Source organism: Leucopleurus acutus, assembly GCF_964270905.1.
Source record: "Leucopleurus acutus genome assembly, chromosome: 21".
NCBI lineage: Eukaryota > Metazoa > Chordata > Mammalia > Artiodactyla > Delphinidae > Leucopleurus > Leucopleurus acutus.
Window position 1 is genome coordinate 13,521,581 of NC_139163.1, and position 26,921 is coordinate 13,548,501.

General features: G+C 40.7%; 2 protein-coding genes across 4 annotated transcripts in view; one reads left to right on the forward strand and one right to left on the reverse strand.

Moving 5' to 3' along the window:
• SNX25 (sorting nexin 25) overlaps window positions 1-9,337 on the forward strand; it is a 112,041-nt gene extending 102,704 nt beyond the window's left edge. For all 3 annotated transcript variants that reach the window (XM_082863964.1, XM_082863962.1, XM_082863963.1), the window contains 5 exons: window positions 528-645; window positions 4,402-4,468; window positions 7,279-7,460; window positions 7,743-7,843; window positions 8,265-9,337. In XM_082863964.1, the coding sequence (XP_082720090.1) occupies window positions 528-645; window positions 4,402-4,468; window positions 7,279-7,460; window positions 7,743-7,843; window positions 8,265-8,345 (549 nt within the window). In that variant the 3' untranslated portion in view covers window positions 8,346-9,337. The remainder of the gene's footprint in view (window positions 1-527; window positions 646-4,401; window positions 4,469-7,278; window positions 7,461-7,742; window positions 7,844-8,264) is intronic.
• A 97-nt stretch (window positions 9,338-9,434) lies between these two features.
• LRP2BP (LRP2 binding protein) overlaps window positions 9,435-26,921 on the reverse strand; it is a 54,344-nt gene continuing 36,857 nt past the window's right edge. The window contains exons 10-11 of the mRNA XM_082863690.1: window positions 11,623-11,735; window positions 9,435-9,478 (exon numbers count right to left, since the gene is read on the reverse strand). Coding sequence (XP_082719816.1) covers window positions 11,670-11,735 — 66 coding nt within the window. The 3' untranslated portion in view covers window positions 9,435-9,478; window positions 11,623-11,669. The remainder of the gene's footprint in view (window positions 9,479-11,622; window positions 11,736-26,921) is intronic.

The following is a 26,921-nucleotide window of genomic DNA, read 5'->3' on the forward strand; positions in this document are numbered from 1 at the left end:
GCCTCTCAAAGTCGGGATCCACGTCACACTCGTTGGCACTAGCCTGGTGCCTGGCATAAATGAGTTTTCAACGGAAATTCGCTGATACGCTGATCAAGAAGTGAGACTAGCTGAAGTACAGAATAAAAGCTTGAATCAGAGCTTTAAAAATAACTAAATTACTTTAAATTATACATGTCTTTAAAAAAACAGTGAATTTAAAATATTTCAAGTTAAAAAGCCTTCCTTTTAAAACTCAAAATGGTTAGAAAGCTGTTTTGTTATCTCCGAATTCACTCCTCATTAATACAGTGACAGAGGCTTTTCAGAATTATTTTAGACCTTGAATGAGGCTTTAGGATCAATGCCCTGAGTTTAGATACACTTTGGCCTCTTTGTGAAAATGCATAGGTTTCTGCATGTAGGGAAGTTGAAGGATTGTGTGAGGTTGAACTATAAGTGCATCATTCGGAATTGACCCTGGGAGGAGAACGTATCACCTTCCTTGGATGAGTGACCTGCTTCCTGTGACTTTACTGTTCCCCCAGGAGGAGGCAGAGGAGGACAGTGACCTGTCAGATTGTGGTGATGACGTGGATGGAAGGAAAGACTCTTTGGCTGAACCATGTTTCATGCTGATTGGGGAGATTTTTGAACTTCGAGGAAGTAAGCTTCTTTATTACTATTAAGTGGTTTTGCTGGTTAAGTGGTTACACAACACACACACACACACACACACACACACACACACACACACACACACACACACACACACACACACACACACACACACACACACACACACACACACGTACAATATCCCTTTGTTCCTGAATCAGACATGTATTTATATTCATTCAGCAAATACTTTTACAGGCCAACCAGATACCAAGGCAGGTTCTGAGGACACAACCTTAGGACAGATATCCCTGTACTCATGGAATTTAGGGTCCTGCTTTACCCTGCACCATGTTCCTCTGTATACAGAAAGCTTGAATGCTTTGAATTTCTTTTTATGTGACTTAGCATAGCCTCATTGCTTCATCACCAAAAGGTATACAAAAGTTAATTTTGCATAGCAGAGGAAGAGCCCTGTTGTTAAAGGTGAATATGTGGCCAGGGACGCAGGGACGCCCGAGCCTGCTTTCAGCCTCCTTTCCTCCCTAGAGGACTGATCATCTGTGGAGGCGTGGGGGCATTTTGTCCACAGGGGACACTGGCATGTCTGGAAACAGTTTTGGTTGTCACAGCTCGTGGGAGGGCGCCGCTGGCATCTTGTGGGCGGAGGCCAAGGGCGCTGCTAAAGCATCCTCCAGTGCACAGGACAGCCCCACAGCAAAGAGTTATCCTGTCCCAAACGACAGCAGTGCCAAGGTGAGGAATCCTACCCCAGTAGTTCCTGAGGGGAGACGTACTTAGAAGAAACAAGAGCAAAAAGAGGATCAGAATACTCTTTTGTTAAGACCTGAGCAAGTGCCTCTCTCCCGAAGCAGTACCGGGGTGAAAGGTCAAATGGTACTTCTTGGCTTTAGTCTTGAGTCCTGAATAGGACTGTCTACCCACCCTCACCTTCCACAGTCCCCCAACCTGTAAATGGCGACACCAGCATACTCGGTCACACCTGGAGCCTCGAGTCCTAGCTAGAGGTGTGCCAGGTGCCTAAAGGCACAGCTGAGCACCTAGCAGAGGAAGCGCACAAGAGGAGCAGGGTTTCGCAAGGCACAGCAGTGCTCCAACCGGGAGCACGTTGCTCGGAGAACGTCCTGGGCTCTGCCCACTTGGATGAGCATCTTTTTCCTTGGGGCAAAGAAGGTGGGCTGGGAGTTGGTCCTATGCAGGAAGCCGGCTGTGCATTGCTTCTTATTTATATATCCCTTAACATGTCGCTTAAAGAATTCTTCGCAGATGAAGAAACTTCAAGTGCTGTTACAGGCTTGGGCGCGTCTTTTATGTCTTCTAATCCTCGGTATCTTTACAACGATCGATGCATAGTAGGTGATCAATGAAAATGCTTGAATGGATGGATGGATGAATGAATGAATAGGCAAGAAAATTTTCAGTGCCGGGATTGTTTTGGTCATTGAACTTTTTCTTCCTCTAAGCCAAATCTTAAAATAATCAGCAAACACTTTGGGAGCTTATGTTTTAGATATAGCTCCATAGGGGAAACAAAAATATCTCAGAGGTAGGTTCTTTCTTCAGTGAATTTACAACATAATGGTTTCAAAAATGTAATTCACATTAAGCAATAGACACAAATTCTAAACTCCAGGCAGAGATTTATATATAAGCATGTTCATATGAGCATAATTACAGTAAGGAAAAATTGGAACTAAGCTAAATTCAGAAATGGGTGATAGTTAAATTAAGAAATATCCACATGATGGAATATCGTCCAACTATTAAGGATCCTTGCAGATGAAAAAGCTATAGCTGGTCCGACACTTTAAGATGCGTGCTGGTGTTGAACTTGGTTCAGTACAGGCCGGAAAAAACAGTTCTCCCCCAAACCCGGAGGCTGGCTCCTCCACAGTGAAGTCTGCCCATTAAATCATGAGTCCTCCCCATGTCCCACAGAGTCGGTAAGAACGAGGAAGCACCGTCTCGGCCTTGGGTCAGCGTGTTCTCTGCGACACAAAGAGACTGAGAATCCTGGTGGACGTGTCAGAGGCAGTCAGGGCAGGAGTAGGGCTCCAAGTCCTCTCTGTGGTGTGCATCTCCTCCCTCATGTGCACCTGCTCAGAATATTTGGTTTTGCTAGTGACTTTCCAGAGGGGAGTAAACAGAACATCATTGATAATGAGATGTGATATATTTGCCATCAGCAAAATCCTAGTGTTGCTGCAGCTGCCTCCATGGCTCCGAACGAATGAGTCCTTGGAAAGAATAATGGGGCTATTCTGTGTTGGAGTGGGGGACTAGGGAAGGGCAGGAAGATGTCGTAGAGTCAGGGGCATCAGTGATGGGAGAGAATCTGTAGCAGAGCCGTTTTGGGTTCCTGCTCTAGTTCAGTTTATGAAAATGGACCAGAAGTGTAGCTGTTTTAAACATTTATAACCAGTCACTCGGCTGTCCGGCACTCTTCCTGGAGTTGCTCGTGTCTCCAGACCCTCTGGGTCTGAGCTACCTGTCTGCTGCCTGAGAAAGGTGGAGGGAAGTTCTCATCCCTGCCAGACACACCCCTCCCAGCCGGGACGCCAGCCTCAGATGGGCACGCCTGCAGCGCGCTCTGAATTCCATCAACACTTAGGGCACTTCTGAGGCGTGGTCCTGACCCCAGGACTTGACACTTACTTGAAGGATTACCACCACTGCACCTGGACACTTAGATCCATTTTTAAAGTTAGAAATGACTTGAGAATGTGTTAAAGTCTGGCACCAAGTGTGTGTTAACTGTTGATTTCTGTTTGGGTGCCTTCCCTTGTACAGAGGTGTCTGTGAATTTACTCCTCTTTTTCTTTGGTGCAGGAGCCCTGAATTCTTGGCCCCATCATAGCCAAGTCATGTGTCACTAGCTAAACATTGCAGTGGATGGAAGTGAATATATAAGCGGAATATTTGGTTTCGATTCCAATTTGCAGACCAAAAATATCCTCACAGCATTTCTTTGCCTTCTTTTGGTTTATATTCATATTCTACACTTATAACAATGTGTCTCCTAATCTAATGCTAATAGTAAAAGTTTAGATATGTAGGACCCTTCACAAAACTCTTTCACACAAAGTAGTGCCATGACTCTCCAGCAAAACGAAAGTACATGCTAACACTGTCCTTTTCCAGATGAGGAAACTGAGGCTCGGAGAAGGCGATGGTGGCCGCCTTCTCCGGGCGGTGGTGCAGGAGCGATGAGTCCATGGCTCACTCGGAATCCTGGGGCTTCCCAGTCCCCCTTTCTTCCCCCACGGGCATAAAATATATTAAAATGCATGATCTACAAACTACTATTCAAAAGGGAGCAGTTAGACCTATCAATTTCTTAATATTTCAAAATATTTGTCAACATCTGACTACAGATGCTTCTCGTTCAGAGCCGTGTATTAGAACACTGGGTTCAACAAGCCAGGCACAAATCTAAAAGGAATTGCACTGTCTGCTAGTGGAAAACAGACGTCAGTAGCCCGGGGACACATGAAGTGAAGTTTTAGTTCCACTTGCTAGCTCAGCTGTTGTTAGGCATTGAAAAGCTGTAAGAAGTCTTAAGTTTCCTCTCATCAGTTGCAAAGTAGAAAATGAAAGCTTATTCATTCGAGTATTCCTGGGCAGAAGTTTGCTAACCTAGACCCAAATTCTGTGGATATCAAAGCCCCTTAGTGTCCAGACTTGGATTGAGTGACGTGGTTAAGATTTATGCTTTGTGCTGCTATGAAAATGTCACGATTGTGATAGCCTGTGGTAATGCTTTTCCTCTGATTTATATTTTAGTGTTTAAATGGGTGAGAAGAACATTAATTGCTCTCGTTCAGGTCACTTTCGGAAGAACCATCAACAAGTGAGTTGCACGAAACTAATGTTTGAATTCATGCCCTAGCCTTTGCCTTAACAGTCCAATTACATCCCCAACTAAAGGTTTTTTCGTTTCTCTCTTTATTTCTGATATGATTCTAAGATTGGATAGGGAAGCAGATTTCTACAAGACTGTCTCCTCCAGAATGCACGGTGCACCAGATAACAAGCTTGGGCTGGCTCTGGCAGGCTGGTTGGCGAGGGTCAGAAGATTGTTCTGGAAAGTTCTCTGTTGACCATGATGACTGGTTTTAATATCTTGGGTACAGCGTTTTTATGTCACATGATGTGGATCAGTTTAAGGCTTAGACTCTGAGCCAAAATGAAAGTAGGATGAGCATCGCACGGCAGGTATTTATTTGAAGGGAAATGCAAACCATATATTTTTTTAGAGTTGTGGTGATATTAAAATAGTAATTCCTCGTTAGTTGATAGCTAGGTATCCATGAGGGGTGTGTGTACCCTATAACACTATTATAAGCCATACGTGTATTCTGAATTGTATCACGTTACCCATATCCTTAAGGGTTATACTCTATGCCCAGTACCCAGTGCTTACGAGGCTGTAGCATTATGACGTCCCCACACAAAAACTGGGAGTCAACTGCTAAAACTAAGGGGGAAAAAAATCTAAACTAAACAAGCCCCATATTATATTTTTATTCAGTTGCAAATAGAATATATTTTCCTTGTCATAAACCAAAATTTACTTCTGTTTATTTCTAAGTTCTTTTAAAAAATGGTGGGGCTTCCCTGGTGGCGCAGTGGTTGAGAGTCCGCCTGCCGATGCAGGGGACACGGGTTCGTGCCCCGGTCCGGGAAGATCCCACATGCCGCGGAGCGGCTGGGCCCGTGAGCCATGGCCACTGAGCCTGCGCGTCCGGAGCCTGTGCTCCGCGACAGGAGAGGCCACAACAGTGAAAGGCCCATGTACCACAGGAAAAAAAAAAAAAAAATGGTGTTAGTGGCTTGTTTAGTTGACTTTTAGTATCGTGGGCTTTTAAGCAGAAAAATGCCCTGTTTAACTTACAGTTTCAGTCTGAGGCAAACCTCTTAACCTTAGTACTGACAGGCCTTGGATAAAGAAGTTTTCAAAATGGCCCTATTTTTCTCAGAACTCCAGACTCGCTAACTTATTTCTTTTTCAGTTTCAGAAAATCATGCATACATTCCCTGCTCCTATTTATGATATTGGCTCTTAATTTTAAGACGAGCAGCTGTGGTCTGAGAGTGGTGAATACATTAGGCGGGGGAGGGGCACCACGTAGGGAATTTTCAGGCTGTGGGTTTCAGTGGGCTTTTTTATCAGGTAGAGAAATTACGGAGCATCTGGCCCTGTGCTCTTTTGCCTCAGGCAGACGAGGACACATCATAAAATTAAGTAGCAGCACAATATGTGCCTCTCGCCTTGTACCAACTGTAATTTCACATCCCAGAATTGCTGCAAAAGCTTCCTCCAGTTTTGGCTAATACAAAGTCAGACCTAAATTGATAGAAAATGCTTAGGTGATGGCCTTTGGTAAGTCACTCACCTAATTTTAAGTTGCAAACTGAAATTTTCCTTCTTCATTTCTTCACGCAGTGCTGGTGAGTAACCCAAAGACTACAGGCAAAACAAGCTGTGTTTTTATGTAGATTTTACTTAGGCAGGTCAGCAGGTTCTCAAAGCCAAAGCCCCATTGAATTAATAAAATTGTTTTATTTGATCTAGATATGAATTGCACAGTTCTAAGCAGTATCGGGAAGTATCTTAGGAGACATGCAGTTACAAACAGGATTACCATGGTTCTGACTCACAGTGGAATTTAGACTTCATTGGTGACTAGTTACTGTGTGCAAAGTGTTGGACTTGAAACATCTATTTCAGATATTATTTCTGAAAACCTCACATTGTCCCTTTAAAAATCTGGTTGGGAAGTCAGATTCTTAAAGGGCTTTTTGATTTATTATTCGTGAATTAAGTTTGAAACTTCAGGTCTTTCTTGCACTAATAGTCCAAGGTGATTCTGCTCCCATTTTCTGCAGAGAGACTTCCCTTCCCAACCTCAGCACCGCTTCTGGCTCTGTGAGCTGTGCTGCTCTCTGCAGCAGTCCAGTGGTTGGCTGGAATTTGATGAAGTAGGGTTTATGGAAGACCTGGGTAACCAGATAAAAGCCACTTATTTATAACCGTGCAGGTCAAGATCTGCCCGATTTTCACCCCTGTGGGAAGGTGACGTGGCTGGATAGCAGTGTATCTTTTCAAAGTCCGCCGCTTTGTGGTGAAAGGGGGGTGTCTTTTCCCCCTTTGCCCCGTGAGCATGTGAGATGTTTCCGGGGTCAGACAACTCTGCCCAGCATCCTGTGCCATGGCCGCCCCAGGGGACAACTAGTGAAGAAGCTTGGTTCTCCCCAGGACTCCCAGAGCTCAGGGAGCTCTTCACAGTCTTTTAAAACGGATTGATGCTTTCAGTTTATACCACTTCATAGAGAAATTAGTATGTTAAGTACCGTGCACAGTTAAGAGTAGTTGCAAGCTTCAAACAAATCAATCTCCTCTCAGTTCTTGCTTTTCCAGATTGAAAGACACCGTGCGGCAAACATTTAGAGAATTCAGTACCAGTGAAAATGTGAGCTCCAGGAATGAATGGCTGTCAGTGTTACCAAAATAAAAACTTTCCGAGTCAGAGTTTAAAAATCCAATTCCTAGTTTATTCATCAAACGCTTATCTTAACCTACCCATTGATAAATGCCTTGTGAGAATAGAGAATAAGATTTTTAAAAACCTCATCCAAGAAATATTTTGCTCTTGAAAGACAACTCCGGGACGCAGTGGACTGGGCTCTCAGCGAGCAAATGGTGGTCTACTACATCGGCGCTCTCCGGGATGCTTTGTGGCCCGGTGGGAATTTGGCACCTCCGAACACAATCCCAAGTGAAGAGCAAAGCCAGGAAACAAAGCGGAGAGCACAGCAGAAGCTGCTTGAAAACATTCCAGGTGAGGCCTGGGCTCTGACCCTGAAAGTCGCATGAAAAGGGAGTGTTGATGGCCCTTCTCCTTTTGCACTTACAGTTTGTATAAATGCCTTATTAGAAAAATTAGAAAAATTTAGAAAAATTCTAAATTTTCTCCTTAAACATTGGAAAGAGCTGATCACTCATGTTCCTCGCGTCTCCGTGCCTTTATGTGCTGTGTGTGCATATGTCGTAGCCCCTCACTGAAGGTCCGTGCAGGTGCACTTTATCAATAGCAGCATGGAATATAAACTTAATTTTTCAGATACGCTTCAGAGCCTTGTTGGACAGCAAAATGCCCGTCATGGTATAATAAAAATATTCAACGCACTACAAGAAACGAGAGCCAATAAGCATCTGTTATATGTGAGTAACTTAAAGCCTCCCAGAGGATTCAGTTTCTTCAGTTCTACTTTTCTGTTCATATACAGGGGTAGATTTTAACTCTTTATACGCTTAATCATTCTTATTGCTTGTAACTCTGAACCCATTTTCTCTGCTTCATTTTTGTTCAATTTGGTTAAAAAAAAATACCCCCCTGTGGGTGCGGCATCCCCCTCCTCGCCTGCTGGCTGTTTCTCTCAACTTGTGCTGTAACGTTTCTGCCTGAGTGCTTGGCTTGCTTATTTCAGCAAAGCAAACTGTTTCCCAGTAGTCTGATAATACTGTTGGTGGTTATAACGGACCGTGAAATAAATCAATCTGATGCTAAATAGAGTTTATAGAATACTAATTCCTTTTAACCCTTAGAGAAAAAGACATTTTTTTTTCTTCTTTCTTGGTTCAGGTGCTGATGGAACTGCTGCTAATTGAATTGTGTCCTGAGCTGAGAACTCATTTAGATGAACTTAAAGCTTGTCAGGTTTGAGACTCCACAAATAAACCACCAGAGAAATGTCTGTAATAATAGACATGAAACATTTTCCTCTTTTCCACAGAGGGCTTGACTGAGAACCATACCGATCTTTTAGTTACCTCCCTCTAGTTTTATGTGAATGAAGCAGAATTGGGGGGAAAACTTGATGCTGTATATTAGGCAACAGAAAAAAACACTTGTTAATTATTTTTATTTTAATATAAATCCTTTAAAGGTCAACATACTGATTGAAATATGTGTTAATACGTGATAAGAACCTAGGAAATATTTTAAATATTTATTAAGTTTTGTTTTAAAAAAGTTTGTTTTAAATGAATTATGAACGTTGTACAGTTAATTTCCTCACTGAGGATTCTGAACATTCCTATATTCGTATGTGTTGAATATTGTTGTGCAATGCTTTGTGTGAAGTTGTTGTGAAAATTTTATTGTCTTTATTTTTACCAAAGACTTCCCATAGTTTGAAGCATCTGAAGCAATAAAATATAAAAATGAATCATAGCGCTCTGATGTTTAAGATGCTTATATCTCAAAAAAAGTTGAAGCACTTAAGATAGTTCAGATACTTATCAAGTGCCTTTTCTGTAGAAAACATTGCACATGTAAGTACTTCCGTAAGGAAGTATAAAGTTTGTTGCCTTTCTCCAGACACAGAATGAATGTGAAAAATATGATTTTTAGTGTGAATGAGAAGAGCCAAAATTGGTGCTTGAAGTGCTGTTATTAGGGAGGTGGGACGGATGGGCAGGAATGAGATGGGGAAACAAAGAGGAGGGAAGTTACTTCAGGCTGTTCAGGACTTGATTGTGTCATCAAGTCTTGGGGACCAGTAGGGGCATTAGGCGAAATCCAGGGTACAGATGTTGCTTTGATTTTAGTAGTGGGACCATGGACAAGTCACTTAATTTTCCTGGGTTTTACCACTTTATTATGCAGTGATAATGAAACACTTTCCCCTTTCTAACCCCCAGGAATATTGAAAGCAAGCCAATTAAGCAGAAATTCAGTTTGAAATCCATGAAAGAAACATACTATGTATATATAAAGTGGTATTAATTATATCATTGTTAGATCATACCTGCTGAGTTCCTGATATGCCAAGTTCTTGATATGAAACATAAGTGCTGAAAGACAAATGGTTAAAAATTAGTAAAGCAAATTTTATCTTTGATATTCTTTTAGCTACAGCTCTTTGATCCTTATTTCAAACCAAGATATTTGATACTTTCGAAAAAACTCAAAGTTGGCTATTTATATGGATAAGAATTATCCTTCATAGGGATGTAGAAAAGACATTCAGAGAAGAGAAGCAGTGTGAAGTCACCAAGCCCCAGGAACTCATAGCAGTTACTAAAAGTGACCATCTTCTGCATAATTAAACCATGGCTGTTATGACTCCTCAATCCTTAAGAAGTCGTCTTACTTTTTCATAAGTTATCAACTGTAAGGACTCTTACAGAAGTTTTGATTTTTTTTTGAAAAAAGTTAATGACCTTGAAGCTTCACCTCACTTAAAGGGTGACTCCAATCACAGATCAAGGTGTGCACCATGTTGGGAGTAGTGGTAGTTTGCAGGGGCTCACCTGGGCCAGGTTTGCCAGCTTTATGGTAACTAGAGTAAACTGAAATTTTAAATTCTGTGTTGGGTTCACTTAGGACATTTAAGCACAGCATATTACCAAATATGACATGTCAAATTCCTATCTTTAGGATTTCTCAAACCGTGTTTTAATGGCAGTTAAAGTGGCCTTCACTTTGGGGATGTAGAGTGAGCGAGCTATGAAAGTGCTATTACAGTCCCCATACACTGCCTTATTACATTTCTATTTTAAGATTCTTAAAGGCTTAAGATGGATGTTACTAAGAAAACAAGAGCAAAAGCAAGTGGGCTTGTATTGTAGAACGATTTACGTTAGGTTTTATGAAATCTTTTAATGGGCTAGAGACATGGAAATGTTGTTACTGGGGAAGAAGAGAGTCTTCAGCAGAGATTTTAAAAGCAAAGGAATGGGTTTCTACTCTAAGATTTAAAGGAGAAGTATATGGCCTATGTTTGTCTTTAGATACAGGGAAGAAATTTCAACAAAGTGAAGTTCAAATAATATAGACAAACCAGAACATAAAACAAGAGCAAGTAGTTTTGTGCCATATAATACTTCTTTAGTGAGGGGCACCTACATATTAATTGCATTTTCCCAGTGCTAAGACTAGATCTTGTAAATCACTTTGGAAAGGATGGTTGTGATTTTTAAAATAAAGCCATAACATTTACAAAGAACGTGTTGTTAGGTATCTTAAACGTTATTTTCAATATCTGTTTCACAGATGTATATTTCTTTAGAATCTTTTGCATATGGATTCTATTTTTACTGTTGGATTTTGCCTCTGTAGATGTAATTGATAAGGAAAGCCTCTTGCTAATTTAACAGTTTAGTTATAGTTATATTGGTAGATGATTTGAAATTTTATCTTGTTTTGAAATACATTGAGGGTTTTTAAAATGTAGAAAAGGACCTGAAGCACAGAGAAACATCTTGTTTCAATTGATTACCAGGAACATAGCAGTTTTACTCATTAAGATGTTTAGGGGAAGATATGGAAAGGCAAGATTGTAAGCAATTTCTTAAACCCACTTATTTTGAAATTTAGATTTTTAATTTTCAATTTGGAATTTTCTGTTTTAGAAGTCTTCAATGACTGAAATAAAATTAAAAGTTATTCAAAATTCACAACACTAAGGAGTAAAGAAATTTAAAGAATTAAACTTCAGATTTTTTAAAATAAGTTTGTAGCATTTATACTTCTGAAGTTATTAAAGCTAAGATGACACTAAGTCTTTCAGGACACTATTTAAGAAAGGAAAGAAATACTTGCTTTATGGAATGGTTTTCAATATTTGACATGGTCTTGGTCAGTCTCTAGCCTAAGAGCTGGATCTTTGAAGACTCTTCCTGCAGTTCGATCCTGTAGCTACATTTCAAGTTGCAACATTTTACAAATTCAAGAGGGGTGGGATGGCGGGGTGGGATAGGGAGGGTCAGAGGGAGACACAAGAGGGAGGAGATATGGGGATATATGTATACGTATAGCTGATTCACTTTGTTATACAGCAGAAACTAACACACCATTGTAAAGCAATTATACTCCAATAAAGATGTTAAAAAAAAAAAGAATGAAGGTAACCTGTCATCAGTAAAATACCCAGGATAATGTAACGTGGGAGAGCAAAAACAAACATAGCTGTTATAAAAATTATAAAAATACACACATTCTAAGTTGTTAGGATCGATGATCTTTGTTGAAATACATTGTAGTCTAAATTCTCTGACGAATAAGTAAAGTGTGAAGTTCATCTGCCAATGAAGGATTCAGAAGACAAGCCTTAAAAATCAAAGAAAAAGTTATTTAGACATATTTTGAATTGTTGGATCTTTTGTTTTTAAGAAATAGAGTGCAATGATTTAAGGGAATTTCATAGTTATACATTTCTATTCTGATTTCTTAATTAGGGAGATTCAAGTTAACCTATGCAAAGTATTAATAGATCGTAACTAAAAATAACCATGCTATTATCCTTTGGGAGAGAAAATTCTCAGTGCTAAAAATAATGGATTTACACATTGATAGTATTCTAAGTTATGAATTATCAAAATAAGTAAAATAGAAAGCATTAACATTTGGCCTCAAACCTGTTATGTGAATAGCAGCATGTATAATTTTTTAAACATATGATCTTGTTATGCCTAAATTAGCAATAAGGTGCATAATTTCATAGTATGCCAGGAATTTGAAAGACAGAAGTTACCTCATCCAGACCTTACTCCATGCAGAAACTGTCCCTTTTAGTACCCATGACAGTTGGTTACCAGATATTTGCTTGCTTGCTTCTAGTGGCAAGAAGTCAGCACCTTGGCCCCCCAAGCTGAGGTGTTGGCACAGCCATTTCACACTAGGTTCAAGGCTTCTACGTGTGGCACCCTATGAGCTAGTCAAACTAGAATAAGCACAAAAGGAAAAAGAATGGGACTTACACCATTGGTTCTCCTGGTTCTCAGGCCTTCAGACTCAGACTGGAACTAAACCACCAGCTTTTCTGAGTCTCCCAGCTTGCAGATGACAGTCAGTCTTTGCAGTCCCCATAATCATGTACAAATTAGTATATATAGGGGATGAGGATAACATGGCAGACTAGAAGGACCTGAGCTCACCTCGTCTCACAAAAACACCAAACTCGCAACTAACTGCTGAAAAGCACTGACAAAAAAAGGACTAGAACCTACCAAAAAAGATAGTCTACTTCGAAAAACAAAGAAGCCACAACAAGACAGTAGGAGGGTTGTATTCACGATACAATCAAATCCCATATCCACTGGGTAGGTGACCCACAAACTGGAAAATAATTATATTGTGAGGTTCTCCCATAGGACTGAGAGTTCTGAGCCCCCATGTCAGGCTCCAGTGGTCTGGCATCGGGAGGAGGAGCCCCCAGAGCATTTGGCTTTGAAGGCCAGTGGGACTTGATTGCAGGAGCTCCAGAGGACTGGGGGAAACAGAAACACCACTCTTGGAGGGTGCACACAAGGTCTCATGTGCACCAGGACCCAGGGGAAAAAGGCGTGACTTAATAGAAGCCTAGGCCAGACTTACCTGCTGGTCTTGGAGGGTCTCCTGGGGGAGGTGGAGGGTAGCTGTGGCTCACCATAGGGACAAGGACACTGGTGGCAGAGGTACTGGGGAGTACTCATCAGCATGAGGTGTCCTGGAGGCTGCCATTGCAACGCCAAGACTTGGCCCCACCCAATAGCCCAAGGCTCCAGTGCTGGGAAGCCTCAGGCCAAACTACCAACAGGGCAGGAGCACAGCCCCACCCATCAGCAGACAGGTTGCTTAAAGTCTTCCTAAGCCCACAGCCACCTCAATACACCCCTGCTCATCAAAGGAACAAGACCCAGCTCCACCCACCACTGAGGAGACATCAGTCCCTCCCACCAGGAAGACTGCACAAGCCTGTTAGATCAGTGTCACTCACCAGGGGGGCAGACACTACAAGCAAGAGGAGCTACAATCCTGTAGCCTGCAGGACAGCAAACACAGAAAGTTCGATAAAATGAGATGGCAGAGGAATATGTTCCAGAGGAAGGAACAAGATAAAACCCCAGAAGGACTAAGTAAAGTGGAGATAGGCAACCTACCTGAAAAAGAATTCAGAGTAATGAAGTAAAGATGATCCAAGGTCTCAGAAAAAGAATGGAGGCACAGACCAAGAAGCTACAAGAAATGTTTAACAAAGAGCTAGAAGATTTAAGGAACAAACAGTTGGACAATACAATAACTGAAATGAAAAATACACTAGAAGGAATAGCAGAATAACTGAGGCAGAAGAACAGATAAGTGAGTGGGAAGACAGAGTGGTGGAAATCACTGCCCCAGAACAGAATGAAGAAAAAAGAATAAAAAGAAAGCAGGACAGTCTAAGAGACCTCTGGGACAACATTAAACACACCAACATTTGCATTATAGGGGCCACAGAAGGAAAAGAGAGAGAGAAAGGGCCTGAGGAAATATTTGAAGAGATAATAGCTGAAAACTTCCCTAACATGGGAAAGGAAACAGTCACCCAAGTCCAGGAAGTGCAGAGTACCATACAGGATAAACCCAAGGAGGAAAATGCTGACACACATCAAACTGACAAAAGGTAAAGACAAAATATTAAAAGCAACAAGGGAAAAGCAACAAATAACATACAAGGGAATCCCTATACAGTTATCAGCTGGTTTTTTAGCAGAAACTGCAGGCCAGAAGGGAGTGGCACAATATATTTAAAGTGATGAAAGGGAAAAACCTACAACCAAGAATACCCAGCAAGGCTCTTGTTGAGCTTTACAGACAAGCAAAAGCTAAGAGAATTTAGCACCACCAAACCAGCTTTACAGCAAATACTCCAGGAACTTCTCGAGGTGGAAAAGAAAAGCCCACGACTAGAAACAAGAAAATTACAAATGGGAAGCCTCATCAGTAAAGGCAAACATACAGTAAACATGGGAAATTATCCACACACAAATATCTCGAAACCAGCAATCATGAGGAGAGTACAAATGCAGGATATTGGAAATGCATTTGAAATTAAGAGACCAGCAACTCAAAACAATCTTGTATATATATAGCCTGCTATATCAAAACCTCATGGTAACTGCAAACCAGAAATGTACAATAGATAAACATGCAAAAAGAAAAAAATCCAAACACAACACTAAAGTAGTCGTCAAATCACAAGAGAAGGGAACAAAAGAGGAATGGAAGAAAAAAGACCTACAGAAACAAATCCAAAACAATTAACAAAATGGCAATAAGAACATACATATCAGTCATTACCTTAAATGTAAATGGATTCAATGCTCCAACCAAAACACACAGACTGGCTGAATGGATACAAAAGACCCATATATATGCTCTCTACAAGAGACCCATTTCATATCTAGGGACACATACAAACTGAAAGTGAGGGGATGGAAAAAGATATTCCATGCAAATGGAAAGCAAAAGAAAGCTGGAGTAGCAATTCTCATCTCAGACAAAATTGATTTTAAAATAAAGAATGTTACAAGAGACAAAGAAGGACACTACGTAATGATCAAGGGATCAATCCAAGAAGACATAAAAATTATATATGCCCCCAACATAGGAGCACTTCAATATGTAAGGCAACTACTAACATCCATAAAAGGAGAAATTGATGGTAACAATAATACTGGGAGACTTTAACACGCCACTTACCTCAATGGACAGATCACCCAGACAGAAAATCAGTAAGGAAACACAGGCTTTAAATGATGCATTAGACCAGATGAACTTAGTTGATATTTACAGAACAATCCATCTGAAAGCAGCAGAACCCACATTCTTTTCAAGTGCACATGGAAAATTATCCAGGATAGATCACATGCTGAGCCATAAAGCGAGCCTCAGTAAATTTAATTGAAATCATATCAAGAATCTTTTCTGACCACAATGCTATGAGATTAGAAATCAACTACAAGAATTAAACTGTAAAAAGCACAAACACGTGGAGGCTAAACAATATGCTACTAAACAACCAATGAATCACTGAAGAAATCAAAAAGGAAATAAAAAAATACCTAGAGACAAATGAAAACAATGATTCAACCCTATGGGACTCAGCAAAAGCAGGTCTAAGAGGGAAGTTTATAGCAATATAGTCTTACCTCAGGAAACAAGAAAAATCCCCAATAAACACCCTAACCTTACACCTAAAGCAACTAGAGAAAAAAAACAAAACCCAAAGTTAGCAGAAGGAAAGAAATCATAAAGATCAGATCAAAACTAAACGAAGTAGAAATGAACAAGAGAAAAGATCAATGAAACTGAAAGCTGGTTCTTTGAAAAGATAAACACTGATAAGCCTTTCGCCAGACTCATCAAGGAAAAAAGGGAAAGGGCTCAAATAAAATTAGAAATTAAAAAGGAGAAGTTACAACTGGTACCACAGAAATACATAGGATCATAAGAAACTACTTACTACAAGCAACTTTATGCCAATAAAATGGCAACCTAGAAGAAATGAACAATTTCTTAGGAAGATACAATCTCTCAAAACTAAACCAGGAAGAAAGAAAAATATGAACAGACCAATTACAAGTACTGAAATTGAAACTCATTAAAAAAAACTCCCAACAAATAAAAATCCAGGACCAGATGTTTTCACAGACAAATTCTATCAAACATTTAGAGAAGTTAACACCTATCCTTCTGAAAACTATTTCAAAAAATTTCAGAGGAAGGAATACTCCCAAACTCATTCTATGAGGCCACCATCACCCTGATACCAAAACCAGACAAAGATACCACAAGATGAGAAAATTACAGGCCAATATCACCAATGAACATAGATGCAAAAATCCTCAACAAAATACTAGCAAACTAAATCCAACAACACATTAAAAGGATCATAATCAAGTGGGATTTATCCCAGGGATGCAAGGATTTTTCAATATATGCAAATCAATGTGATACACCATGTTAATAAATTGAATAAAAACCGTATGATCATTTTAATAGATGCAGAAAAAGCTTTTGACAAAATTCAACACCCATTTAGGATAAAACCTGTTCAGAAAGTGGGCATAGAGGGAACCTACCTCAACATAATGAAGGCCATATATGACAAACCCACAGCTAACATCTTAGTAGTGAAAAGCTGAAAGCATTCCCTCTAAGAGCAAGAACAAGACAAGGATGTCCACTCTTGCCACTATTATTCAACAGTTTTGGAAGTCCTAGCCACAGCAATCAGAGAAGAAAAAGAAATAAAAGGAATCCAAATTGGAAAAGAAGTAAAACTGTCACTGTTTGCAGATGACATGATACTATACGTAGAAAATCCTAAAGATGCTACAAGAAAACTACTAGAGCTCATCAATGAATTTGGTAAAGTTGCAGGATACAAAATTAATACAGAGAAATCGCTTGCATTCCTACACACTAACAATGAAAGATCAGAAAGAGAAATTAAGGAAACAATCCCATTTACCATTGCATCAAAAAGAATAAAATACCCAGAAATAACCTAGCTAAGGAGGCAAAAGACCTATACTCTGAAAACTGTAAGACACTGATGAAAGAAATCGGATGACACAAACAGATGGAAAGATATATCATGTTTTTGGATTGAAAGAATATTGTCAAAATGATTATACTGCCCAAGCCAATCTACAGATTCAATGCAATCCCTATCAAATTACCAATGGCATTTTTCACAGAACTAGAGCAAAAGATTTTTAAATTTTTATGGAAACCCAAAAGACTCCAAAAAGCCAAAGCAATCTTGAGAAAGAAAAACGGAGCTGGAGAAATCAGTCTCCCTGACTTCAGACTGTAGTATAAAGCTGCAGTATGGTACTGGCACAAAGACGGACTTGCAGATCAGTGGAACAGGATAGAAAGCCCAGAAGTAAACCCACGCACCTACAGTCAATTAATTTACAACAAAGAAGGTAAGAATATACAATAGAGAAAAGACAGTCTCTTCAATAAGTGGTACTGGGGAAACTGGACAGCTACATGTAAAAGAATAAAATTAGAACATTCTCTAACATCATACACAAAAATAAACTCAAAATGGATTAAGGACCTAAATGTAAGACTAGATACTATAAAAGTCATAGAGGAAAACGTAGGCAGAACACTCTCTGACATAAATCACAGTATTTTTTTGGTTCCACCTCCTACAGTAATGAAAATACAAACAAAAATAAATGGAACCCTAATTAAACTTAAAAGCTTTCGCACAGCAAAGGAAACCATAAACAAAATGGAAAGACAACCCAAAGAATATTTAATCCGTTGTTGGCTGCATCATTTGTAAACTCCAAAATATATTGGGTTGGTGAAAAAGTTCATTTTGGTTTTTCCATAAGATGTTATGGGAAAACCCAAATGAACTTTTTGGCCAAGCCAATGCAAAATAATTGTGCTCATGCAGCTCAATATATTTTTAAAAACCCAATCAAAAAATGGGCAGAAGATCTAAGACAGACAGATGGCCAAAAAGCACATGAAAAGATGCTCAATGTCGCTGATTAGAGAAATGCAAGTCAAAATTACAGTGAGGTATCACCTAACATCTGTCAGAATGGCCATCATTAAAAAATCTACAAGAGGAGCTTCCCTGGTGGTGCAGTGGTTGAGAGTCCACCTGCCAATGCAGGGGACATGGGTTCATGCCCTGGTCTGGGAAGATCCCACATGCCACAGAGCGGCTAGGCCCGTGAGCCATGGGCACTGAGCCTGCGCGTCTGGAGCCTGTACTCTGCAACAGGAGAGGCTAGCGTACCGCAAAAAAAAAAAAAAAAAAAAGTCTACAAGGGGAGGATGGGGAAAGATAGCGGAAGAGTAAGATGTGGAGATCACCTTTCTCCCCACAAATACATCTACACGTGGAACAGCTCCTACAGAACACCTACTGAACACTGGCAGAAGACCTCAGACCTCCCAAAAGGCAAGAAAGTCCCCACGTACCTGGGTAGGGCAGAAGTAAAAAGAAAAAACGGAGACAAAGAATAGGGACGTGACCTGCACCTCTGGGAGGCAGCTGTAAAAGAGGAAAGGTTTCCACACACTAGAAGCCCATTCGCGGGCAGAGACTGTGGGTGGCAGAGGGAGGAAACTTCGGAGCCACGGAGGAGAGCACAGCAACAGGGGTGCGGAGGGCAAAGCGGGGAGATTCCCGCACAGAGGATCAGGGCCGACCAGCACTCACCAGCCCGAGAGGCTTGTCTGCTCACCCGCTGCAGCGGGTGGGGGCTGGGACCTGCAGCTCAGGCTTCACTCGGATCCCAGGGAGAGGACTGGGGTTGGCGGCGTGAACACGGCCTGCAGGGGATTAGTGCACCACAGCTGGCCGGGAGGAGTCCAGGGAAAATTCTGGACCTGCCAAAGAGGCAAGAGACTTTTTCTTCCCTCTTTGTTTCCTGGTGCGCGAGGAGAGGGGATTAAGAGCCCTGCTTAAAGGAGCTCCAGAGACGGGCGCGAGCCGGGGCTAAAAGAGTGGACCCCAGAGACGGGAATGAGACACTAAGGCTGCTGCTGCCACCACCAAGAATCCTGTGTGCAAGCACAGGTCACTATCCACACCTCCCTTCCAGGGAGCCTGTGCAGCCTGCCACTGCCAGGGTCCCGTGATCCAGGGACAACTTCTCCAGGAGAATGCACGGTGCGCCGCAGGCTGGTGCAACGTCATGCTGGGCTCTGCTGCCGCAGGCTTGCCCCGCATCCGTACCCCTCCCTCCCCCGCCTGAGTGAGCCAGAGCCCCCGAATCAGCGGCTCCTTTAACCCCGTCCTGTCTGAGCGAAGAACACACGCCCTCCGGCAACCTACACGCAGTTGCGGGGCCAAATCCTAAACTGAACCCCCGGGAGCTGTGCGAACAAAGAAAAGAAAGGGAAATTTCTCCCAGCAGCCTCAGGAGCAGTGGATTAAATCTCCACAATCAACATGATGTACCCTGCATCTGTGGAATACCTGAATAGACAACAAATCATCCCAAATTGAGGAGAAGGACTTTGAGAGCAATACATTATTTTTCCCCCTTTTCCTCTTTTTGTGAGTGTGTATGTGTATGCTTCTGTGTGAGATTCTGTCTGTATAGCTTTGCTTTCACCATTTGTCCTAGGGTTGTGTCCGTCTTTTTTTTTTTACTTAAAATTTTTCTTAATAATTATTTTTATCTTTTAATAACTTTATTTTATCATACTTTATTTTATCCTCTTTCTTTCTTTTTACTTTTTCTCCCTTTTATTCTGAGCCATGTGGATGAAGGGCTCTTGGTGCTGCAGCCAGGAGTCAGTGCTGTACCTCTAAGGTGGGAGAGCCAACTTCAGAACACTGGTCCATGAGAGACCTCCCAGCTCCACATAATATCAAATGGCGAAAATCTCCCAGAGATCTTCATCTCAACACCAGCACCCAGCTTCACTCAATGACCAGCAAGCTAAGGTGCTGGACACCGTATGCCAAACAACTAGCAAGAAAGGAACACAACCCCACCCATTAGCAGAGAGGCTGCCTAAAATCATAATAAGTCCACAGACACCCCAAAACACACCACCAGACATGGACCTCCCAACCAGAAAGACAAGATCCAGCCTCATCCACCAGAACACAGGCACTAGTCCCCTCCACCAGGAAGCCTACACAACGCACTGAACCAACTTTAACCACTGGCAACAGACACCCAAAACAACGGGAACTACGAACCTGCAGCCTGCAAAAAGGAGACCCCAAACGCAGTAAGATAAGCAAAATGAGAAGACAGAAAAACACACAGCAGATGAAGGAGCAAGATAAAAACCCACCAGACCTAACAAATGAAGAGGAAATAGGCAGTCTACCTGAAAAACAATTCAGAATAATGAGAGTAAAGATGATCCAAAATCTTGGAAATAGAATAGAGAAAATGCAAGAAACATTTAACAAGGACCTAGAAGAACTAAAGAGGAAAGAAGCAACGATGAACAACACAATAAATGAAATTAAAAATACTCTAGAAGGGTTCAATAGCAGAATAACTGAGGCAGAAGAATAGATAAGTGACCTGGAAGATAAAATAGTGGAAATAACTACTGCAGAGCAGAATAAAGAAAAAAGAATGCAAAGAACTGAGGACAGTCTCAGAGACCTCTGGGACAACATTAAACACACCAACATTCAAATTATAGGGATCCCAGAAGAAGAAGAGAAAAAGAAAGGGACTGAGAAAATATTTGAAGAGATTATAGTTGAAAACTTCCCTAATATGGGAAAGGAAATAGTTAATGAAGTCCAGGAAGCACAGAGAATCCCATACAGGATAAATCCAAGGAGAAACACTCCAAGACACATACTAATGAAACTGTCAAAATTTAAATACAAAGAAAACGTATTAAAAGTAGCAAGGGAAAAACAACAAATAACACACAAGGGAATCCCCATAAGGTTAACAGCTGATCTTTCAGCAGAAACGCTGCAAGCCAGAAGGGACTGGCAGGACATATTTAAAGTGATGATGGAGAAAAACCTACAACCAAGATTACTCTACCCAGCAAGGATCTCATTCAGATTTGATGGAGAAATTAAAACCTTTACAGACAAGCAAAAGCTGAGAGAGTTCAGCACCACCAAACCAGCTCTACAACAAATGCTAAAGGAACTTCTCCAGTCAAGAAACACAAGACAAGGAAAAGACCTACAATAACAAACCCAAAACAATTAAGAAAATGGAAATAGGAACATATATTGATAATTACCTTAAATGTAAATGGATTAAATGCTCCCACCAAAAGACACAGACTGGCTGAATGGATACAAAAACAAGACCCACTTCAAGAAATCCAAAAGGAGAAGTAACAACTGCTGTCTACAAGAGACCCACTTCAGACCTAGGGACACATACAGACGGAAAGTGAGGGGATGGAAAAAGATATTCCATGCAAATGGAAACCAAAAGAAAGCTGGAGTAGCAGTTCTCATATCAGACAAAATAGACTTTAAAATAAAGACTATTACCAGAGACAAAGGACACTACCTAATGATCAAAGGATCAATCCAAGAAGAAGATATAACAATTGTAAATATTTATGCACCCAACATCAGAGCACCTCAATACATAAGGCAAATACTAACAGCCATAAAAGGAGAAATCGACAGTAACACATTCATAGTAGGGGACTTTAACACCCCACTTTCACCAATGGACAGAGCATTCAAAATAAAAAAAAATAAGGAAACACAAGCTTTAAATGATACATTAAACAAGATGGACTTAATTGATATTTATAGGACATTCCATCCAAAAATAACAGAATACACATTTTTCTCAAGTGCTCATGGAACATTCTCCAGGATAGATCATATTCTGGGTCACAAATCAGGCCTTGGTAAATTTAAGAAAATTGAAATTGTATCAAGTATCTTCTCCAACCACGCTATGAGACTAGATATCAATTACAGGAAAAGATCTGTAAAAAATACAAACACATGGAGGCTAAACAATACACTACTTAATAATGACGTGATCCCTGATGAATTCAAAGAGGAAATCAAAACATACCTAGAAACAAATGACAATGGAGACACAACGACCCAAAACCTATGGGATGCAGCAAAAGCAGTTCTAAGGGGGAAGTTTATAGCAATAAAATCCCACCTTAAGAAAGAAGAAACATCTTGAATAAACAACCTAACCTTGCACACCTAAAGCAATTAGAGAAAGAACAAAAACCCCCCAAAGTTAGAAGGAAAGAAAGATCAGATCAGAAATAAATGAAAAAGAAATGAAGGAAACAATAGCAAAGATCAATAAAACTAAAAGCTGGTTCTTTGAAGAAGATAAACAAAATTGATAAACTATTAGCCAGACTCATCAAGAAAAAAAGGGAGAAGACTCAAATCAATAGAATTAGAAATCCAAAAGAAGTAACAACTGACACTGCAGAAATACAAAAGATCATGAGAGATTACTACAAGCAACTCTATGCCAATAAAATGGACAACCTGGAAGAAATGGTCAAATTCTTAGAAATGCACAACCTGCCAAGACTGAATCAGGAAGAAATAGAAAATATGAACAGACCAATCACAAGCACTGAAATTGAAACTGTGATTAAAAATCTTCCAACAAACAAAAGCCCAGGACCAGATGGCTTCACAGGTGAATTCCATCAAACATTTAGAGAAGAGCTAACACCTATCCTTCTCAAACTCTTCCAAAATATAGCAGAGGGAGGAACACTCCCAAACTCATTCTACGAGGCCACCATCACCCTGATACCAAAACCAGACAAGGATATCACAAAGAAAGAAAACTACAGGCCAATATCTCTGATGAACATAGATGCAAAAATCCTCAACAAAATACTAGCAAACAGAATCCAGCAGCACATTAAAAGGATCATGCACCATGAACAAGTGGGGTTTATTCCAGGAATGCAAGGACTCTTCAATATATGCAAATTAATCAACTTGATACACCATATTAACAAATTGAAGGAGAAAAACCATATGACCATCTCAATCGATGCAGAAAAAGCTTTTGACAAAATTCAACACCCATTTATGATAAAAATCCTCCAGAAAGTAGGCACAGAGGGAACTTTCCTCAACATAATAAAGGCCATATATGACAAACCCACAGCCAACATTGTCCTCAATGGTGAAAAACTGAAAGCATTTTCACTAAGATCAGGAAGAAGACAAGGTTGCGAACTCTCACCACTCTTATTCAACATAGTTTTAGAAGTTTTAGCCACAGCAATCAGAGAAGAAAAGGCAGTAAAAGTAATCCAAAGCAGAAAAGAAGAAGTAAATGTCACTATTTGCAGATAACATGATTCTATACATAGAGAATCCTAAAGATGCTACCAGAAAACTACTAGAGCTAATCAATGAATTTGGTAAAGTTGCAGGATACAAAATTAATGCACAGAAATCTCTGGCATTCCTATACACTAATGATGAAAAATATGAAAGTGAAATTAACACTCCCATTTACCATTGCAACAGAAAGAATAAAATATCTAGGAATAAACCTACCTAAGGAGACAAAAGACCTGTATGCAGAAAATTATAAGACACTGATGAAGGAAATTAAAGATGATACAAATAGATGGAGAGATATACCATGTTCTCGGATTGGAAGAATCAACATTGTGAAAATGACTCTACTACCCAAAGCAATCTACAGACTCAATGCAATCCCTATCAAACTACCACTGGCATTTTTCACAGAACTAGAACAAAAAGTTTCACAATTTGTATGGAAACACAAAAGACCCCGAATAGCCAAAGCAATCTTGAGAACGAAAAACGGAGTTGGAAGAATCAGGCTCCCTGACTTCAGACTATTCTACAAAACTACAGTAATCAAGACAGTGTGGTCCTGGCACAAAAACAGAAATATAAATCAATGGAACAGGATAGAAAGCCCAGAGATAAGCCCACGCATATATGGTCACCTTATCTTTGATAAAGGAAGCAGGAATGTACAGTGGAGAAAGGACAGCCTCTTCAATAAATGGTGCTGGGAAAACTGGACAGGTACATGTAAAAGTATGAGATTAGAACACTCCCTAACACCATACACAAAAATTAGCTCAAAATGGATTAAAGACCTAAATGTAAGGCCAGAAACCATCAAACTCTTAGAGGAAAACATAGGCAGAACACTCTATGACATACATCACAGCAAGATCCTTTTTGACCCACCTGCTAGAGAAATGGAAATAAAAACAAAAATAAACAAATGGGATCTAATGAAACTTCAAAGCTTTTGCACAGCAAAGGAAACCATAAACAAGACCAAAAGATAACACTCAGAATGGGATAAAATATTTGCAAATGAAGCAACTGAGAAAGAATTAATCTCCAAAATTTACAAGCAGCTCATGTAGCTCAATAACAAAAAAACAAACAACCCAATCAAAAAATGGGCAGAAGCCCTATATAGACATTTCTCCAATAAGATATACAGATTGCAGGGCTTCCCTGGTGGCGCAGTGGGTGAGAGTCCGCCTGCCGAGGCCACAACAGTAAGAGGCCTGCGTACCACAAAAAAAAAAAAAAAAAAGATATACAGATTGCCAACAAACACATGAAAGAATACTCAACATCATTAATCATTAGAGAAATGCAAATCAAAACTACAATGAGATATCATCTCACACCAGTCAGAATGGCTGTCATCAAAAAATCTAGAAACAGTAAATGCTGGAAGAGGTGTGGAGAAAAGGGAACACTCCTGCACTGCTGGTGGGAATGTGAATTGGTACAGCCACTATGGAGAACAGTATGGAAGTTCCTTAAAAAACTACAAATAGAACTACCATATGACAAGCAATCCCACTAGTGGGCATATACCCTGAGAAAACCATAATTCAAAAAGAGTCATGTACCAAAATGTTCATTGCAGCTCTATTTACAATAGCCAGGAGATGGAAGCAACCTAAGTGTCCATCATCAGATGAATGGGTAAAGAAGATGTGGCACATATATACAATGGAATATTACTCGGCCATAAAAAGAAACGAAATTGAGTTATTTGTAGTGAAGTGGATGGACCTAGAGTCTATCATACAGAGTGAAGTAAGTCAGAGAAAGACAAATACTGTATGCTAACACATACATATCGAATCTAAGAAAAAAGAAAATATCATGAAGAACCTAGGGGTAAGACAGGAATAAAGACACAGACCTGGGCTTCCCTGGTGGTGCAGTGCTTAAGAATCCACCCGCCAATGCAGGGGGCACTGGTTCGAGCCCTTGTCTGGGAAGATCCCACGTGCCATGGAGAAACTAAGCCTGTGTGCCACAACTACTGAGCCTGTGCTCTAGAGCCCGTGAGTCACAACTAGTGAAGCCTGCACGCCTAGAACCCGTGCTCTGCAACAAGAGAAGCCACCGCAATGAGAAGCCTGAGCACGGCAATGAAGAGTAGCCACCGCTCGTTGCAACTAGAGAAAGCCCACTCACGGCTACGAAGACCCAATGCAGCCAAAAATAAATAAAATAAATAAATTTATAAAAAAAAAAAAGACACAGACCTACTAGAGAATGGACTTGAGGATATGGGGAGGGGGAAGGGTAAGCTGTGACAAAGTGAGAGAGAGGCATGGACATATATACACTACCAAACCTAAAATAGATAGCTAGTGGGAAGCAGCCGCACAGCACAGGGAGATCAGCTCCGTGCTTTGTGACCACCTAGAGGGGTGAGATAGGGAGGGAGACGCAAGAGGGAAGAGATATGGGAACACATGTATATATATATAACTGATTCAGTTTGTTATAAAGCAGAAACTAACACACCATTGTAAAGCAATTATACTCCAATAAAGATGTAAAAAAAATGTCTACAAGTAACAAATGCTGGAGAGCATGTGGAGAAAAGGGAACCCTTCTACAAGGTTGGGGGGAATGTAATTGGTGCAGCCACTATGGAAAACAGTATGGAGTTTCCTCAAAAAGCTAAAAATAGAGCTGCGATGTGATCCTGCAATCCCACTTCTGGGCATATTTCCAGAGAAAACCATAATTCAAAAAGAACATGCCCCCCAGTGTTCATAGCAGCACTATTCACAATAGCCAAGACATGGAAACAGCCTAAATGTCCATTGACAGATGAATGGGTAAAGAAGACGTGGTACTTTAGTTGCAGCATGCCAGGTGTTCGTTGCAGCATGCAGGATGCTGCAACTAAAGATCCCACACACCGCAACGAAGATCCCACGTGCTGCAACTAAGACCTGGAATAATGGAATAATTCCATCTGCAGCAACAATGAATGGACCTAGAGATTATCATACTAAGTGAGTAAGCCAAAGAAAGACAAGTATATGGTATCACTTATATGTGGAATCTAAAAATGTGGTACAAATTAACTTACTTACAAAACAGACTCAGACTTCAGAAACAAACATGGTTACCAAAAGGGAAAAGTGGGGCAGGAGGGATAAATTTAGAGGTTGGGATTAACATATACACACAACTATATATAAAATAGATAATCAATAAGGATCTACTGTATAATACAGGGAACTCTACTCAATACTCTGTAATAACCTATATGGGAAAGGTATCTGAAAAAGAATAGATACTTGGGGCTTCCCTGGTGGCGCAGTGGTTGAGAGTCCGCCTGCCAATGCAGGGGACACAGGTTCGAGCCCTGGTCCGGGAGGATCCCGCATGCCACAGAGCAACTAAGCCTGTGCACCGCAGCTCCTGAGCCTGTGCTCTAGAACCTGCGAGCCACAACTGCTGAGCCCACGTGCTGTGACTGCTGAGGCCCACGCGCCTGGAGCCCGTGCTCTGCAACAAGAGAAGCTACCACAATGAGAGGCCCGCACACTGCAACAAAGAGTAGCCCCCACTCGCTGCAACTAGAGAAAGCCCACACGCAGCAACGAAGACCCAACACAGCCAAAAGTAAAAAATAAATTTAAAAAAACAAAAGATATATGTATAACTAAATCACTTTGCTGTCCACCTGAAACCAACAACATTGTAAATCAACTATACTC